Here is a 16464-nt window from a genome sequence, read left to right as displayed (position 1 = left end):
CGTGCCAAGGCCATCTAGCTACTTATACTGCGCTGCCCCCGTCCCTCCCAAGCTCTGAATACTTGTTCGTATTCCCCAACCACCCCCCTATGTTTACGAAGTACACCTGCTAACAACCTTAGACCTTCTTGCGATTACTCAGCTCAAAGATTGGGTTAATCTGAGCGCCTGGTCTGCATTGCACAACGCGGTACTGGGCTCTCACGAGCTTCCTTCGGGAATCTCGGCGGGGCAATTTTTGCTGGTCACACATCTGTGTTGCTTTTTCATCGATCATACTGCTTTACGCAGTGTCTTGAGGAAGAAGAATTTCGCATCGCTTTACTGCATACACGGTATTGTATCGCGTCAAGTCAAAAGTTCCCAAGACGATGTATCTTTCTACCCTACGTGTATATAACGTTCGGTCACCATCCTGAGCCCAGGTAGCAGTCTGGCTGAAATTTTGTAATTTTCAGGTTTCACCTCGTCGGTCGCTCAGAATCGCAGCTCACAGCTAGCATTTGACCATCTTTACCCACGCGCTAATAATTCATCAGTTCGCCCGCCAGCCTCCTCTGATATTTTTCAATCACCTCCTGGCAACGAACCACCACGCCAGCAGCCAACACGCGCACCCTCTCGTCCTCCTCGCTCCCCGCCCCTAGACCCTCGAATACCATCCTCACCCATGCCTGCGTCTCCATAAGCTCCTTGCCTTGCTCCGTAGCCACTCGCTCCTTGTTCTCGTTCGTCTCCAACAACATCAGAAAGCCGAATAAAACCGCGTTCAGGATATTCTTGTCCTTACTCGCCAGCCCGCGCACCGACAGTAGCAGATCCCAATACTCGCGCGTCATCTGCGGCAACGCGAGCGTATTTGGGCCCGACGCGTTGATCAACAACGACAGAGTCTGCAGAAAGGGTGGGAGAAGGTGAGTAGACGCATATATCGAGTCGCTATTCGCGCGGATCTGCAGCCACCAACGGCCCGTGAGTGGGAAGAAGAAGTTATCTGCCACAATTTGCGCAAGCGCGTTAGGTATGGGCTTATGTCGCTTGTTTTCGACTTCCATGCGCGAAGAGAATGTTCGGACTTTGAGGATGTTGGGGCCACTGAGCTGATCGGCTGCTTGACTAGCCATAGGCGATAGCATCTCACGCACCATGCTGCTTGAGATCTTAGCTACTGTAGGCGCCTTGTTCTCCTCGGCGTACATCTTGTGAAGGTGTGGCGGAAGCTGTTTGCTAGGAAAATCCGGCTTTGCAGGCACCAAATCGTCGGTCGACGTGTCCTTCATGCCCGCCAACTCACGCGCCCCGAGGCCGAGAGTCGTGAGCATGGCGATGCGTTGCTGTAGACTGTAATCACCCGAGAAGAAAGATCGAGCGAACCATTGTGCCATCTGCGCCGGTTTCGCGAGAAGAACAGCAATCAAGGCTTGTTGCCGTTGCTGCGCGAAACCTTCAAGCTCCGAGTTGTCTTGCAATCCCGTAAGTAAGGTGGCTAGTTCTTCGAGATGATCGATGACTTCAGTACCAAAGTTCGCTTTTCGGCGAATCAATGATGCTGCTGTGGCTAAGGCGAGTTCGTGGCGATCGTAGTTTTCTTGATCACGCAGCCCTGCTATCAGGTCTCGGATGTAGACCGGCGCGGTGGGCTTGTTACGATTTATAGCCGTTGCGTCGTCTGTATCGTCTTCTGGATCGGAGTCTGGCTTTTCGTACACCATCAGATCTGCATCCTCATCCTCCGAGTCGGACAAGACTTCCACAACCCTTGGGCCTTGTATCTCGATAATTCCAGAAGCTTTGGATACTTTGGGAGGCGGCTTGGGCTTTGAATGGATTCTCTTCGTTTTCGCCACGGTATCCTGTTTAGTCGCAAGATTCGTGACTTCTCCAATCTTATCGTCGACTTCAGTAAGGCGTTGATACCAGCTTGCTTCTTCTGCCTCACTACCCTCCAACTCGAATTTAAGCTGAAGTTCTGGTTTGTCCACCATCTTCGAGATAGCAACACCAACTGCGATGCCTAGAAAGCGAGCCCTGGTAGATGCCGCTCCTATGCGATTTGACATGCCATTGACGTAATGGGTTGACTTTGCCATCATGGTGAGAAACATGGGCTGGGAACGCTTTACATAGCCACTGCATATGGCTAAGGTCTGTGAAAGAGCTAGAGTAGATTAGTGAGGTATAGCGATAGAGTGTAAATACGGAATACCTTCTTGCTGTAGCACAGGCGTGTGCCTGATGTATACTGAATCGCCAAACATCTTTATAAGACCCTCGAGGAGAGTATATAGCTTCTCTAAACATTGTCAGTCTTGACTATCAATGAGCGTATGATGATCACGGACCCTCGTCTTTGGCCAAAGCAGCCAGAACACTCCGCCTGGCTGATAGCGAGTCATTAAGCGCAGGAACCGTTGACCGCGTAAGTGATGTCACGAGCTGCTCTGTTAGGACTTCATTGTCCTTGATGAGCATGTGAAAGAGAGCGGCGGCAGATGATATGGTGACAGAGGTTGCAACAGGGGCGTCGTCTTTACTAATAGTTTCCGTAGGAAAATAGTTCTTGGCCACGAATGCGACTACAGCGTTGAGATACTTCCGTTGCTCGAACGTTTTCATTTGGGACAAAAGATTGGTCAGGCGCTCAATGGCCCCGCTACCAATCAATGTCAAAACAAGGGCGCTCACGATATGATCTGTATTGTCAGAATGTAGCAACAGACCTCGACAGAGTTTTAACGTACCGGTGTAACCCAATCCTAGCGATTTCGAACATAACTCAACAATGGCGGCAAGATACTCCTCGTTATTTGAGTTGCGCTCCAGCGAGACGGCGATGTTGCGTCCCAGCCACGCTGCATACTGCTTGCCATCCGCGACCCAGTTTGCGTCTTGATGGGCCTCATCACTCTTCTTGAGCACATCTTCAGCCTCCGCTGCCATTGATAGTAGTCGACCGGAGGCGACCTGCGTGATGTACTCTCTCCAGATGAGTTTTCTTTGTGTTGGGGTTTTCCCAAACGCTAAAACGTCTTGCAACACGAGATGGGATGTTTCATCGCGGCTTAATACCAGACTTAAGACTTGGAGTGCATCCGCAATGTGCTCAGATGTGTTTCTCGCTTCACCGGGTGCCTTCTTTTGGTGACTGTCCTGAACAAGCGAACGAAGCCTCGTGTTAAGATGTCCAAGACATGTTGGGTTTCGGAGTATCTTTTGGAGCTTCGAAACTTCATCGGCGTTCTTGATCGTTCTCCAGTAGTTCGGAATGGTGTCGTTGATGAGTTGATGCGCGATGCTTGCGTTGAGTGGTTCTGGTAGTAGGAGGCTGAACCCTTCTGTAGTAAGATAGCTCAAAACGGCATTGAGGGTGTTGCGGCTGGGTTGGTTCTTGAGTGCCTGGAGGGCTGATTCTGTGGAGTTGATGGAAACTACATCTTCTTGTATGCTCAAGCTCTTGACTTGCTGAATGAGAGGTTCTTCCTTTTTGACTTTCCTGGTGGATACGGCCGTGAGAAAGTCGGCCATGGCGTTTAGAACAGGTATTCAGGCGTGTATACCCACACCAATCCAACGGAAATGCGAGTCGTTGTTCCTGCTCTGTTCGTGATCAATGCGAAAGGCAGACGCTCAGTGGACCTTACCCAATCGGTGTTTCCTTCCCCATGCGAGGGCCCACATACTAGCGCCTTGGCAGACCGTCTACGCTCTGATGCCTACAACCACCGTTTGCTGCCCTTGACTCTGCCAACAATTATTCTCCACACATTTCTACAGGATGGCTGTCAGCATCGACAACATGAGTGCGGCATCGACAAGCAGCCCGCGACCGAGATGGTAAGCTGGATAATGAGAAAGGTCATAGCTCTTGACTGATAGCATGCAATAGGAAGTACCTGGACAACTTCCTTACTCGCAAGGGCCCATTCACAGATGATGAAGCTTTCATGGCCGGCGAACAAGTTATCGAGTATCTGAGTAATCTCAAAGTTCTGTAGGAAAATCACGTTTCCGCAGCGCAAGAAGTCATAGCTAACCATATGCAGTGTGATGTACGTTTGCATCAATACGATGGCAATGCACGACCGCCTCTCATGTCGCACCTTTACTAACTCATTTTTAGCGGAGCTGGTGGTCTAGGTTGCGAAATCCTCAAGAATCTTGCCCTGTCAGGATTCAAAGACATTCACGTTATCGATATGGATACCATTGACGTCAGTAACCTGAACCGACAATTCCTATTCCGCGCCTCGGATGTAGGAAAATATAAGGCCGAAACAGCTGCCGCTTTCGTCGAGAAGCGTGTCAAAGGCGTCAAAATCACTCCCTACTGTGGCAAAATCCAGGACAAGGACGAGAGCTACTACATGCAATTCGGACTAATCGTATGCGGCCTGGATTCTATCGAAGCGAGACGATGGATCAACGCAACTCTCGTAGGAATGGTGGATGAGAATGACCCGGACTCGATGAAGCCGTTAATCGACGGAGGAACAGAGGGTTTCAAGGGCCAAGCACGTGTCATCTTCCCAACCATGACCTCATGCATCGAGTGCCAACTGGATATGCACGCTCCTCGCGCGGCAGTCCCTCTTTGCACACTTGCTACTATTCCACGTCAACCGCAACATTGTATCGAATGGGCGCATATCATTGCCTGGGACGAGGAGCGCAAAGATATAACTCTCGACACCGACGACCCGGAGCACATCACCTGGCTTTTCAACAAGGCTTCCGCTCGTGCCAGAGAGTTCAACATCGAAGGTGTTACTTACAGCATGACGCAAGGTGTTGTTAAGAACATTATTCCGGCCATCGCGAGTACGAACGCTATTGTAGCAGCCAGTTGCTGCAACGAAGCGTTTAAGGTGGCGACAAACACGGCTCCTTTCATGGGTTTCCCCGGTACAGACAACTACATGATGTATACTGGCGATGACTCCGTCTACACATATACATTTGAGCACCAGAAGAAAGATGACTGTCCCGTCTGTGGCGCTGGTAACATTGCTCGTCCTCTCCAAATTCTTCCCGGTATCACGCTGCAGGAGTTCATTGAGGGACTGGCAGAGCGACCAGAAGCGTATGTACCCCAGTCCTGATCTCATATTCCCAACTCTGTCTACAGTATACTGACCTACCCAGTCAACTCAAGAAGCCTTCCATTCGTACAGGCGAGAAGTCACTCTACATGCAGCTCGCAGGTCTCGAAGAACAGACCCGACCCAATTTAGAGAAGAAGATGGTCGACCTGGTGGAAGAGGGAGAGGAGCTGCTCATCACGGACAGGAGCTTCCCCACCCAGTTCAAGTACAAGGTCGTATGGGCATCCAAGTAGGTATCGGGACCCAGTCGCATTGAGTTACCTGATAGGGGGAAGCCGGCGGAATGATCCTGCGAGACACATCACGCCCGTCAGAGCAACGTAAATATGCTGCACAACATGTAAATCGATGCCATGCCACGAAAATGACAATCGCATGGTATGCTATCATGTATTTTTGGTGTCCGTAGATGTACAGCTACAATACAGATATCCATGGCCCTTTATTGTACAACAGCCTGCTTCTTCTCTGCACCACTGACCTCGATTGGTCCTTCCTCCTCAAGTGTCTCCTGCCCAAACGGCTCCGCATCTCCATCAAGCACCCTGCGGACCTTCAGCGTTGCCTCGGCTCCAAACATGCCTACAACGCCAATCCTCCTCTCCAAAGGTCCCCAAATCTTGACTGGTGGCGCCTCGCCCTTGAACAGCTCCCGTCCAGCGTATATCAGCTCGTTGGCCGCAAAACTGCCCTTGGCGTACTTGGGCTCATAAGCCACGCGATCCCACTCCTTCCTTTGCAGGCGCAGGAGCTGCTGCTTCATGCTATCCGAGACAGTATCGCCAAGCCTGATGTCGGCGAGCTTAGTGCCCATCCTTTCGTCGCCGCCGGCTTTCCTCTCGCGCTTCTTAGGGCCTCCTCCGGCGCCCTTGTTACCTGCCGCACCAGCACGGCCTTTTCCACCTGGTCCTGGTCTACCGCCTTCGCGGCCACGTAGATTGGGCCCACGGAGGTTGGGTCCTCGTGGACCACCAGGCCCGCGAGCAGGGCCATCAACCTTTTCGCGGGTTATACGCAGGGTAGAGGGGGCGCGGACCATCTGGCCCTGGGGTGGGGTGGAGCCGCGGGTCGTCGTTGGGCGCGCTGTGTTGCGGGCGAAGCGGGGGTTCGCGTCTGGCTGCGCATCGGCGGGGGCTTTGTTTTCGGGGATGAAGCCTTCCTTGTTGGCTTGAGGAGAAGGCGAGCCCGGACTTCGTCGTGCCGTTTGGCCGCTGGGGAAAGAGCCTCGTGCGAGTGCGCCGGGCTGGATGCGGCGGTTTTGGAGCGACGTGATTTGCTTGAGAGCCGTCGCTTGCCGGGCTTTGCGGGTATTTGGCGCTGAAAATGTATCAGCATTGACTTGACAGGGCCATTGAGCGTCTTCAAGGCGTACGGTGGGCTGGAGATGCTGCGTCGCTGGGTTGCTCTTCCAGTCTCTTCGCGGTGCTGTGGAGTGCCCTCGCTGAGTACTTGGGCAGTGTTGATACGTCTGCTGCTAATGAGCGCCTCAAGGCGCCCATTGAAGGGCACATGTGTCGCTGGGCCATGCTGTGTGGATGGCTGCATTCGGCACCGTCACTCCAAACTCCAAAAGTTCAAGATCGCGATGTCTTGGCAGACAGGGATCTTGCCCGCTGGTCCTCCGCACCACGTGCTCCGCTCTTCACTCCGCCAACAGACTACGCCTTGACAGTTCCTCGTCGCTTTCACTGGACTCAAGTCATCCGGTCTTAGTCAAAGCGCTCTTTGTTTTGAGAAACACGTGTTTTCCGTCGCGTTCGCGTATCATTTACTCGAGTTCCGCCACATCCTCAACCCTTTCATCGCAACTCATCTACACCACCTGCAACCCGATTCTTCGGTCGCCACTCCTTTGAACTTCTATACACAAACTGTAGTCATTCTTTTAAATCACACTGTTACATCCCACCTCAACTGCAGTCTGCCCCAACGGCGCATCACTCAACACCAGGGTAACATCAACAACAAACACACATCACCACTTCCGTCAGCCTGTCCTTCAAACACAGTCTTTTATACGGATCTGTTCCGTGCTACTTCCAGCGCATCCGCATATTTTCCCACATTCTCAACCCACGACCCAACATCATCGCTATGCTCCGACGCACACCCACCACCATCACACTCACCCAGGCGGATATTGAGCAGTGGGAGGCTAGTCGCCAACGCAAACTCCACGAGGCTCAGCAGAAGCTCGAAGCTGAGATCGCTGCGAATGAATCCAATGCCGTATACAAGCCCAAGGAGTCCAAGCAGAAGTCTACCAAGGACCGTATCATGGGTGGGACTGGAAAGGGCTACTGAAGAACCCTGCCCGCTCTATCTAACGACCATCGACGTCTCCACGACCCATTCTCCTCCTTTACTTCCGACTTCTGGTTCTGTTCGACGCTAGAAATGCAGCGTGTTCGCATCCGATCTGTTTGCGAGTAACGACTCTTCTGGCTTCATCTTGTATCACCACACTTTTGGAATCTCTCCGTGGCTCGTTTTGGCAAATATTTAAGGCTTTGCTTTACGGCCATCGATTGGTATGCTGGAATTTCCTGGAAGCGACTGCAATGTATGCCTTCTCACAAGTGGCAAGCTGCCCACGCATGTCCGAGTCAATGTGACAAGAATCTGGGGAACTGGAGAAACGTTGGGCTATGTATGAGTCTGAAAACCGTTCTCTTTGTATATTTGGATGTACTTGATAAACGAGGTGGTAGATTTCGCACTGTAGTCGATGTAAAGCAGATCAAAAAGCTCTAAAGCGTCGTTTGCTTCTTGGGGGTTTGTAGGTGTCAGAGGGAACGCAATGTACACAATGTTACCTACTTTTCATATCTGTTGATGAATGTAGATGTAACCTTTTTTGCAAAATCTTGCGAAGTTTGCCATTGCAGAATGCCAGTGACAATAACCACACGATTGGCATTACCAAAGGTCGTCGTACTCGATAAAAGGTCGACGTTCTCACACGAGCTAGATCACAGGGCACTCTTGCTTTTCCTCTCGAAAATGCTCCGAGGGACCCAATGACATCCGGCAGCGTCAAAATTACCAATAGCATCAACGAGGCGTGCCGTCCCGGAACGTCGAGACCCTTACAGTGGGCCAAGACTTGCTTTTTCGGCAGCACGGGAGGTCACTTCAGCACACCGATATTTCCACACCCTGATACTTTTCTATCGATTGGCTTCTCATCCTAGTGAACTTCCCGTGGATGCGCTCACCCAAGGAATTGGTAGCGTAGGTGGATGGTACGAAGGATCTGACGCCAGCAGCATTTTACGTACTAAAATGTCGAGTAAACCTCTGCCACTCGCCACTGCTGGACCTATCCCAGTTACTGATAGCTGAATGCCAGATGATTACGTTCCCAAAGCCATCATGTAGTTGTCAAGCAATAGCATACGTTCATTATAACTACATCGTAAGCATAAGCGACGGCAATGCGGCTCGTGGCTCGAAGTCCCAACATCCCCGGCCGGACATCGATCCCAAAACGACAGCCACGCCCGTTGATAAACGCCATACCCGCCACCACATCGAGGGTTGCATTGCAAGACGGCTTCTTGGGGTCCAAGTTCGAAGGGTCGTAATGTGGAGGGAGAAGCGGGATGACCTACATCTCACTCATAGATTTAGCTAGTATGTCGATGGATTGCTGTCTACCTAGGTATAAAGGATCGCATATGGCGATAAGGCTTGACGGGTTCATCGACGCGAGCTTATAGGGCTGGAGGTAATGCATAGTAAACATGGGTTCGTGCGTCGCTTGGAGGTATGGCGTACTTATGGCGAGCTGATCGTATTATCGAGATGAGATATCGACGGCTCAATGCCGTCTTGTTCCTGGGTCATAGTAGTCGCCTGTTGATATGCCTTTTCCGGAACACCTCATACAAGAGAAAAGCTGAACACCCTGGAGCCTACATCAGGATAAAAACATGCAAAGTAGGTAGCGGTACGTCAACGTAGGCTCTAGGGTGTTCAGGTTTTCCCTTGTATGAGGTGGGAAGGTTATCACAGTTGTGTGCGGACATCGATAACGCCTAACGGATGCCAATCATATTTTATCCTTTGCATGCTGGCATCGAGTGCTTGGAAACACGGCTGGTAAGGCTGCCGCTCTCAGGGTACGTTCCTTGATTCATGCGGAGAACGATTACTCCGCCTGCCGAGTGATTCTGAGACATCAGCCGCAGGCCTGGCAGGCCGTGATACGAGTATCAGAGTACGCAGTTCAAGGGCGTCTTGTTATGTAACCTACCGAAGTGTAGACGTGTAGTCACAATATGTCCAGGGCCGAGACACATGTACTGATCTAACTACGGGCCGACTACTCTCAGATGCTTCGAAGGATTGTGACGTTCTAGTTCGGACCAGCTCCCCAATCGCGACGGTTTACCGCCTCTACGCATACTGACCCACAAACGAGGCGTTCTTCGGGTTCTATTTGGGTCGCAGGTAGTCGCTCGTGCAGGCTGCGGATGGTGTGAAGTGATTGTAGCGTCTTTTAGCGTACTGCAGAACCATGGGATGAGTAGCTCGCGGTAGATCAGACGTGGCAAGCCAGGTCTTTGGGTTATACGAGACAGAGTAGTCTGAACCAGGCAGTTGGTGACTTCGGGCGACGACGGTCTCCTTGCAGGGCAGAAGGCTAATGATTAGTATGTTGGGATAGATACTCCCACGCGGGTTTCATGAGCCTAGGCACATATAGAGTGGCGGAACCAAGACGACCGAACCGTTTGAACTTGCTCCAGCTCCTCACTTCCCCACGAATCCAACGGCACGAACGACGACAGCGGCTCGGGTTCATCTTGCCTTTCAAGCGGTGGTTCGTGAGTACGGGCCAACATGTACCAAGAAGAAGTCTGCTGAAATGTCCGCCAATCAGAGTTTTGTGCGTCTCCAGCCCGAACGATGCCTAAGAAGGCGAAGGGGCTTCTGCAGGCACAGTGCAGGGCTAATGCGCGTTCTCCGTCTCGCTACCTCAGACGGACCACACTGTTTCTGAGGCATAGCGCCCTTCCCACAAGCCAGTCGAAAAGGCCAGAAATCATCGCGCGATGAGGGTGCATCAAGAGCAGGTCACTGCGAGAGAATGCTATACTTGAGACATCCATAGATGGTTTGGGAACGAGTTGGGTTGGTCGGTTCGTGCGTCATACCTACCTAGGTAGACAGGGTCAGGACACGTGCCGACCTGCCACCCGTGGACAGACCTCATCCAACGTTCGGACAACACAAACTCGTGTCCACAAGCAAGTCAGCGGCGCAGCATCACAATGACGAAGCCTGTCCTAATCGAGTCAGTATCGTGACCCGATCAAAACAACGAGAAGTTTTTACGCGTCGGCACGCGTTTGTTGGGGAACCCCACCAAGCGGCGCTAACGCGGGAAAGAGTGCTCGAAACCGCCGGACGTTGCAGAGCTGACTACGCCACCCAGTGCTCACCGGAGCCTGGTTGGTGCAGCTTACGATCGAGGCTCTCATCGCAGGTGTCAGACCGGAGATTTATGGGACAGTTCGTGCTTCCCGCGCGTTTTTTGCTTACTCCAACCGGCAGAGCAGGCACAAGCAAGCTGAATAGTTCACAGGTCCACAGCAGGAGACCTCGATCGATGGCCACTCTTCATGGTGACCAAGTGGATCGAGGAGCAGTTGGGCTTCCCGCCACTGGACGTCAGTGATGAACCGCTAGGGATTGTGAACGATGACCCGGGACCACTTGTAGCGAGCTATTGATTTCCTCAACGGTTCTCGGAGGGTCGTTGCCGATAGTCAATTGGACGCGCCAGACAGTTCTGTACGAGAAGGCTCGCGATAGCATCAGTGCTGGGCGTTCAGTCAGCAGCAATCTCGCAGATCCGTGGTGGCTGGAAAGCCAATCCTGCAGGCAGCCTGTCGAGTCTCGACTCCATCGCAACACCACCAGAACCGATGATTTGGGCCTCTCCACAAAAGGATCCTGTTGGAAGGGGGGATTTTTAATCTCAACCTCTGCGAGCTACTACGCCGCAAAGATCTTTGCTAGACGCCCGTGGATGCCGTCTTGGATGCTGTCGCGCTTCGGTGTGGGAAGCCCTTTGTCCAATGTCGCGAATCACGATGCACGAGCTGGGAAAAGACATGCGAGCTGACCGTGCTGCCTTCGGCTCCTTCGAGCCAGTGTCCTTGCGCATGCGAGCCCTGTTCCTGAACCCAACCGTAATCCATGTCTGCAGACCCGCCCTCTGCTACGAATCCTAGCCGTCCTCGCATGTCTTGGCCACTAAGCTTCTGGGGGTGAGGCCGCGCTAAACCAGGGGAGAAGTGTACCTGCAGGGGTGAAGATGGTCCGTTCCCTTTTGGATCGCCGCACCCACTTGACCTACCCCCAGGCCGCCCAACCAGGAGCCACATTCAAGACCAGGCCGTCTTCCTGCATCACTGCGGCTTCGCTCTCATGCCGTGACGGCTTTTCTTACTTCTGCCAAAACGTCCCGTCGTTCTTTTTGCATCTGCTCGGCCCTACGCGCCCTTAATCCGACCAAAACCTTATTCACTCTTTAGACTCTCCGCGTTCGAGCTAACGGCAACCAACTCACTCCACAATCGTTTCGTTTTCTCATCTGCGACATCCGTTCCGCCTGACACTGCCTATACTGTCACCAGTTTCATCTACACGGCATTGTCTTCCAAGAAGCCATCCTATACCAGCCCACGTCCGCGCTTGACTGAAGCTCAGAGACAGTCTTGCCGGTAGGGTCCACGTACTGCCTATAACCCTGTTACATCGCACTTCGGACAAGAGTGGGGATCACCGCTGGAAGGACTCTCATGCTGCATATTAACTGAACGCTTCGGTTCGTTTGGTGAGAAGAGTAAGAATATTCGACATGGCCAACACTACACTGCTGCGGGGACAATGCCCGCCGCCTTTCTATGATGTGTCGAAATTTGGATTCGACGGCTGTAAGTGCTCTAATTCAGCTTTTATACAGTTGCTGACATTCATAGTTCTTGCTGGAAGGTTTTGTGCGCCAGTCACACCAGGCAGTGAAATTATCTGCTGCTTGCCCTGTCCTCTGACAGACTTCCTGTACCCAGAAAGTAGGTACCTGGAAAGCCCACATCGAGATTCACGTTCCTAATCTTTTCTAGGTTTCAATACCGCCTATCGCGCAGCTGAAGCGCTCAATGTGGCTGGTCTCATCTGTCTGGTCATCCTGCTCATCACTTACTTGGTCTTGCCGGCCGAAAAGACTCGTCGACATTATCTCAGCTATTGTCTCATCATAGCCGCAATTCTCATGGCAGTAAGTCTGAACTCAGCCTACCCAGCCTGTATCTGCTGATCGACTTTAGCTTGGCTTCGTAATACCCTTTGGTGCTCAACCAGAGCAGTGCTACGATGAGATCACCCCAAACGATATGTACTCAAGTCTGACGTGTGCTTTCTCCGGTGCTTTCCTCATCTCGGGAGGTATGTCGATGGCAGTTTGGATCTTCATTCGCGCTCTCTCGATGCATCTTCAAATCTGCTGGGACGTCACGCCAGGACAAAAGTTCTTCTACTGGGCGCAAGGTCTGGGTTGGTCAGTTGCGGCCACTTTCTTCACCATCACTATCACGATCACTGGAGTCTCGTTCAGATTCGGTGACGTCTGCCACGTCAATGCCGAGCACTCAATGAAGGACTTTTGGGGTCCCTTGTTGGCCATTGCAGGTGCAGCTATGGTTATTCAGGTCGCAACGTAAGTCACTCGGGTGGACAATGAGACGACATTACTAACATCGTTATCAGCTTCGTATACTGTATCAAGGTGTATCTTCAGAACATGTTCAGCGACGACAAGACCGAAACACAAAGCAGCGCTGGCCTCCCCTCTTACACGACCAGCATACGGAACCGATCTGCACGAGCTGTTTACCGGCGTGTTCGCAAAGTCCTATACCTGCAGTGGCGCGGCATAACAATCGTGGTCTTCATCCTCGTGGACGTCATCTTCTTCTCTATCGTTTTCATCTGGCTGAACTCCGTAACATCGCACGCCACTGAGGACCTCGACAAATTCCTTCCGTATGTCTTTTGTCTGGTAACACACGCCGACGAAGGCCCAGAGCCATGTTATGCACTCGGCCAATCTCTCGCTGTCGACCAATCTACAGTGACAGCAATCTTGATGATGCTGTCCATTGCCGGTCTTCAAGTGTTCTTCCTGCTTAGCCGATGGAGCATGGTGGTCGGCTGGCGAGATTTGATCAGAAGCAAGTTCAGCAAGAACCGCGAATTCGTATCCTTGGACGCCAGGAATCCCCAGGAAGATGTACGCCATTTCGAAATGAAGAACTTCGAGCCGAAATCGACAGCAGATGCATACTATGGTACTCCTGGACTTGCTAGCTACGCTATGGGAAACGAGCGATCGGACACCCCGGATCATTTCCACAAAGAAACTCAGCGCGACTACAAGAGCCCGACACTGAGCTTTTCGACTCCAAGACCCCAATCACGGGCGGCTACCCATGTCGACTGGGATCCTAGATCATCCATGGCAAGAGGAGGACTCGGACTGCATCCTCCAGACTACGAATCTAAGATCTGAGCATGAATACAACAATTTTCCTTCGCTACACTCCATCACATCATATTAGTGCTGAATCTGGGATGATCATGCTGTGGGCATGGAATCAACCGTCTGATTTACCCGTCACCACTCGCGAGCCGGATCGAGATTCCCGGTTCAGCGAGTTGCAGTCGCGAGACTAGCATACTTGGCCATGCACCAGCATATGGCCATGGGTCGCGACAGAGAATACGCGGTCTTTGCGCGAGACCATGATACGGATCAGCCTCAACGCAGCCATTCTCATGTCAATGAGTGACGCCATTCCCTTTTGGTCTATGAACTACATGTCAGACCATTGGCTTGGCATCTCTGACCAAGTGTACTGCTTGTATAGAGTTCAAAAACTCTCACACACTCTATCGCTGATCCATCGCCAAAGACGAACGAGGGGTTGGGCATCACTACACCCGCCCCAACACACGTCGCCTTGTATGAAAGAATACATGGGGGTGTATGCAGATGACAGTCTGTCACTGCAACAGCAACAGTCTTGTCGCCTGGCCAAGGCCGTGGAAGTTCCTTTCTCCGGGTCGTTTCTTACTGTATTCTTACATGTTCGTTCGTTGCACGGAATGGAACTCGGTGCAACTCATCATTCCCTGTATCATCATTGCAGGCGATCTTCTCGCCCTTGTACTGAGTCGATCATTCGCATGTACCGGATTCAGCATCGCACGAAGCCACAAGCTCGTCGGCTCCCACGCTTGCCTTCCACGCGAACTTAAGACCCGCTTCTCTTGGTAGTAGCTCTACCATAGCTCACATATATAGCCAGTATAGCTATCCTACAATAAAATACGTAAATTAAGAGCCGAACGCATTGAAAACCTTACTTCTACTCGCGTACCTCCACCCGTCCGCTGCCGCATGGATCGGCTGAACGTCCAATGCCGTTGTGCGATCGCTTTTGAACGGGCCGGGACCTGGCTTGTACCGGTAATATGGGTAAATTCGAAGCATATGATATGTCGATCTTGGCAGGGTCAGGGAAGACGTCGCCGAGCAAAAAGAAACAGGTCAGAAAACGTGGTAATGGGAGGCACATCCTTTCCTCCCTGATAATGGATCCCTTGCTCGGTTCCATCAGCGACGTCGTGTTGAAGACAGACTTTGACTAGTCGTTCGTGTAATGACATGCGCACGCGGGATTTTGCGAACTTTACTCGATAACAGCGAATGAGCGTTATGCCGTGCTTACGCCCCATTCTTCACCATGCCATTGGGTCGCTATACCATTTTCAGAGGGATTCCTGACACCTCCGTACTCCGCACCTCTCTCCGCCCAGCAGCAGCGACCAGAACCCATCAATGCGATGCAGTCTTTCGACTCCACCTTTCAAAAAGAATTGTTTCCACTTCCGCGGCTGCAGGAGCAAGGGAATCAGGTCACATTCACATTGCATGGTGGGAATGGATCTGCACTACTCCTTCCCTTTGCACATCCTCCTCAACAAAAGGCCCCAGTTTCCAGAACATCGTTCCCCGGGAAGACACGCGACTGACATGACGGAGGAACGTTATGGAAAGAGAAGGTCCCCCTTCCACGTGTGGGTACACGGGCGCATCTTGACAGCGGCCCCTTGTTTTTATCGGTATAGCGAAACGCCTCTTTAGGAGCAGGCATGAACGCGTGCTCGGCTCGAGCTGCAGGAACAGGTATCTGGGCCGCAGAGCGGTTGGCCTGACGTGACATGGGTGTTGCGTGGCCCGCGCGTTCTCGAGGCAGGATTTATCCAACGGCTCGGCTCAGCAGGCCGTAAGAGCAACCGAGATTGAGGGCTGATGTGCCCTGGGGGGAAATGCTGGACGCGATAGCGAAGTCGGTATCTGCGGGATGTATTGACTTGTCAGACATAATAATTTCGGCACTTATAGCCTTACGTGGTGCGTCGTGGACGGTCCGATAGAAGAGTTGTCGACGAAGGCATGGATTGTGGGAGCGGCTTCGAAGTCGGACGTTGAGGCCCCACACGAGGCATGAAAGTCGACTCAGTTTCAGCTTGCGTGCGATAGATGTACGCAGGGCTCCTGACAGACTCTGCGACCATGCGCCGTTTTCCATGTGCGCCTGAATAAGAGAAGTGGACCGGTCCGCGGCGGAAAGATTTGTTATTATCCGCGTCGCCTACAGCATCAGGCTCTCCCTTCGTACAGTTCGGCGTGATAGTCGTGCAGCTCCACGTTCATGTAATGAAGGCTCTTTCCAGTCGCCCTCGAGCCTGCTACACACAAACAAGGCCGATAGCACCCACATCAAGTATGCTTTCTAATCATCGCAGGCTTGGAACAATACATGTCTCGACATGACCATGCTACTATGAGCACTGGAATATGTAGTGTATGCCTTGACAGCTGACGTGCACTAACTCAACGAAATCGACCTGCGATGTTGCACATCTCTACTGCGCTGTTCGCTCTTAAATCCAGGAAGCCCTCTCGCAGGTCAGTGATGAACATTCGATAGTGCATAGATACCTAAGAAGAGCGGATGTCAGTCGGTGCAATCAGCGTGGTGGTGTGACAGCTTCCACTGCTGGCTGGCGACTCCACTACATCCTGAATCCCAGACCGAGATTACCTAGTATTGCATAGCAGAGTGTGGCTAAAACTCTTAGAACCAGCTTAAATTTAACGTCGCACAAGATGAGCTTTAAACACAGGCGCTGATGTCACAAACACATTGTTCACATAAGCCATGTCTCCCATAACACCAGGCACAGATCTTGGAGCCTGCCTAACTCTTACTCATACTTC

General features: G+C 52.1%; 5 protein-coding genes across 5 annotated transcripts; 3 read left to right on the top strand and 2 right to left on the bottom strand.

The window, feature by feature from the left end:
• Window positions 1-524: 524 nt before the first annotated feature.
• J4E83_006055 (uncharacterized protein) lies at window positions 525-3525 on the bottom strand (the record flags this gene model as incomplete). The annotated part of the gene is made up of 4 exons (XM_049332970.1): window positions 525-2158; window positions 2207-2293; window positions 2343-2693; window positions 2742-3525. The coding sequence occupies 4 exons, from the start codon at window positions 3523-3525 to the stop codon at window positions 525-527; spliced, it is 2856 nt and encodes a 951-aa protein (XP_049187660.1).
• Window positions 3526-3775: 250 nt separating this feature from the next.
• J4E83_006054 (uncharacterized protein) lies at window positions 3776-5335 on the top strand (the record flags this gene model as incomplete). The annotated part of the gene is made up of 5 exons (XM_049332969.1): window positions 3776-3834; window positions 3887-3991; window positions 4044-4049; window positions 4121-5080; window positions 5143-5335. 5 exons carry the CDS (start codon window positions 3776-3778, stop codon window positions 5333-5335), a joined length of 1323 nt encoding a protein of 440 aa, XP_049187659.1.
• Window positions 5336-5544: 209 nt separating this feature from the next.
• Window positions 5545-6601, bottom strand: J4E83_006053 (uncharacterized protein; the record flags this gene model as incomplete). Its single annotated transcript, XM_049332968.1, has 2 exons — window positions 5545-6419; window positions 6475-6601. 2 exons carry the CDS (start codon window positions 6599-6601, stop codon window positions 5545-5547), a joined length of 1002 nt encoding a protein of 333 aa, XP_049187658.1.
• A 595-nt stretch (window positions 6602-7196) lies between these two features.
• Window positions 7197-7406, top strand: J4E83_006052 (uncharacterized protein; the record flags this gene model as incomplete). Its single annotated transcript, XM_049332967.1, has 1 exon — window positions 7197-7406. The coding sequence occupies one exon, from the start codon at window positions 7197-7199 to the stop codon at window positions 7404-7406; it is 210 nt and encodes a 69-aa protein (XP_049187657.1).
• A 4570-nt stretch (window positions 7407-11976) lies between these two features.
• On the top strand, window positions 11977-13686 carry J4E83_006051 (uncharacterized protein; the record flags this gene model as incomplete). The annotated part of the gene is made up of 5 exons (XM_049332966.1): window positions 11977-12052; window positions 12098-12190; window positions 12242-12396; window positions 12446-12834; window positions 12885-13686. The coding sequence occupies 5 exons, from the start codon at window positions 11977-11979 to the stop codon at window positions 13684-13686; spliced, it is 1515 nt and encodes a 504-aa protein (XP_049187656.1).
• Window positions 13687-16464: the final 2778 nt, after the last annotated feature.

The sequence above is a fragment of the Alternaria metachromatica genome (assembly GCF_023757995.1).
Source record: "Alternaria metachromatica strain BMP 0045 chromosome Unknown scaffold_13, whole genome shotgun sequence".
Lineage (NCBI taxonomy): Eukaryota > Fungi > Ascomycota > Dothideomycetes > Pleosporales > Pleosporaceae > Alternaria > Alternaria metachromatica.
Note: the sequence above shows the minus strand (reverse complement) of the source record. Positions and strands in the feature narration are given on the sequence as shown.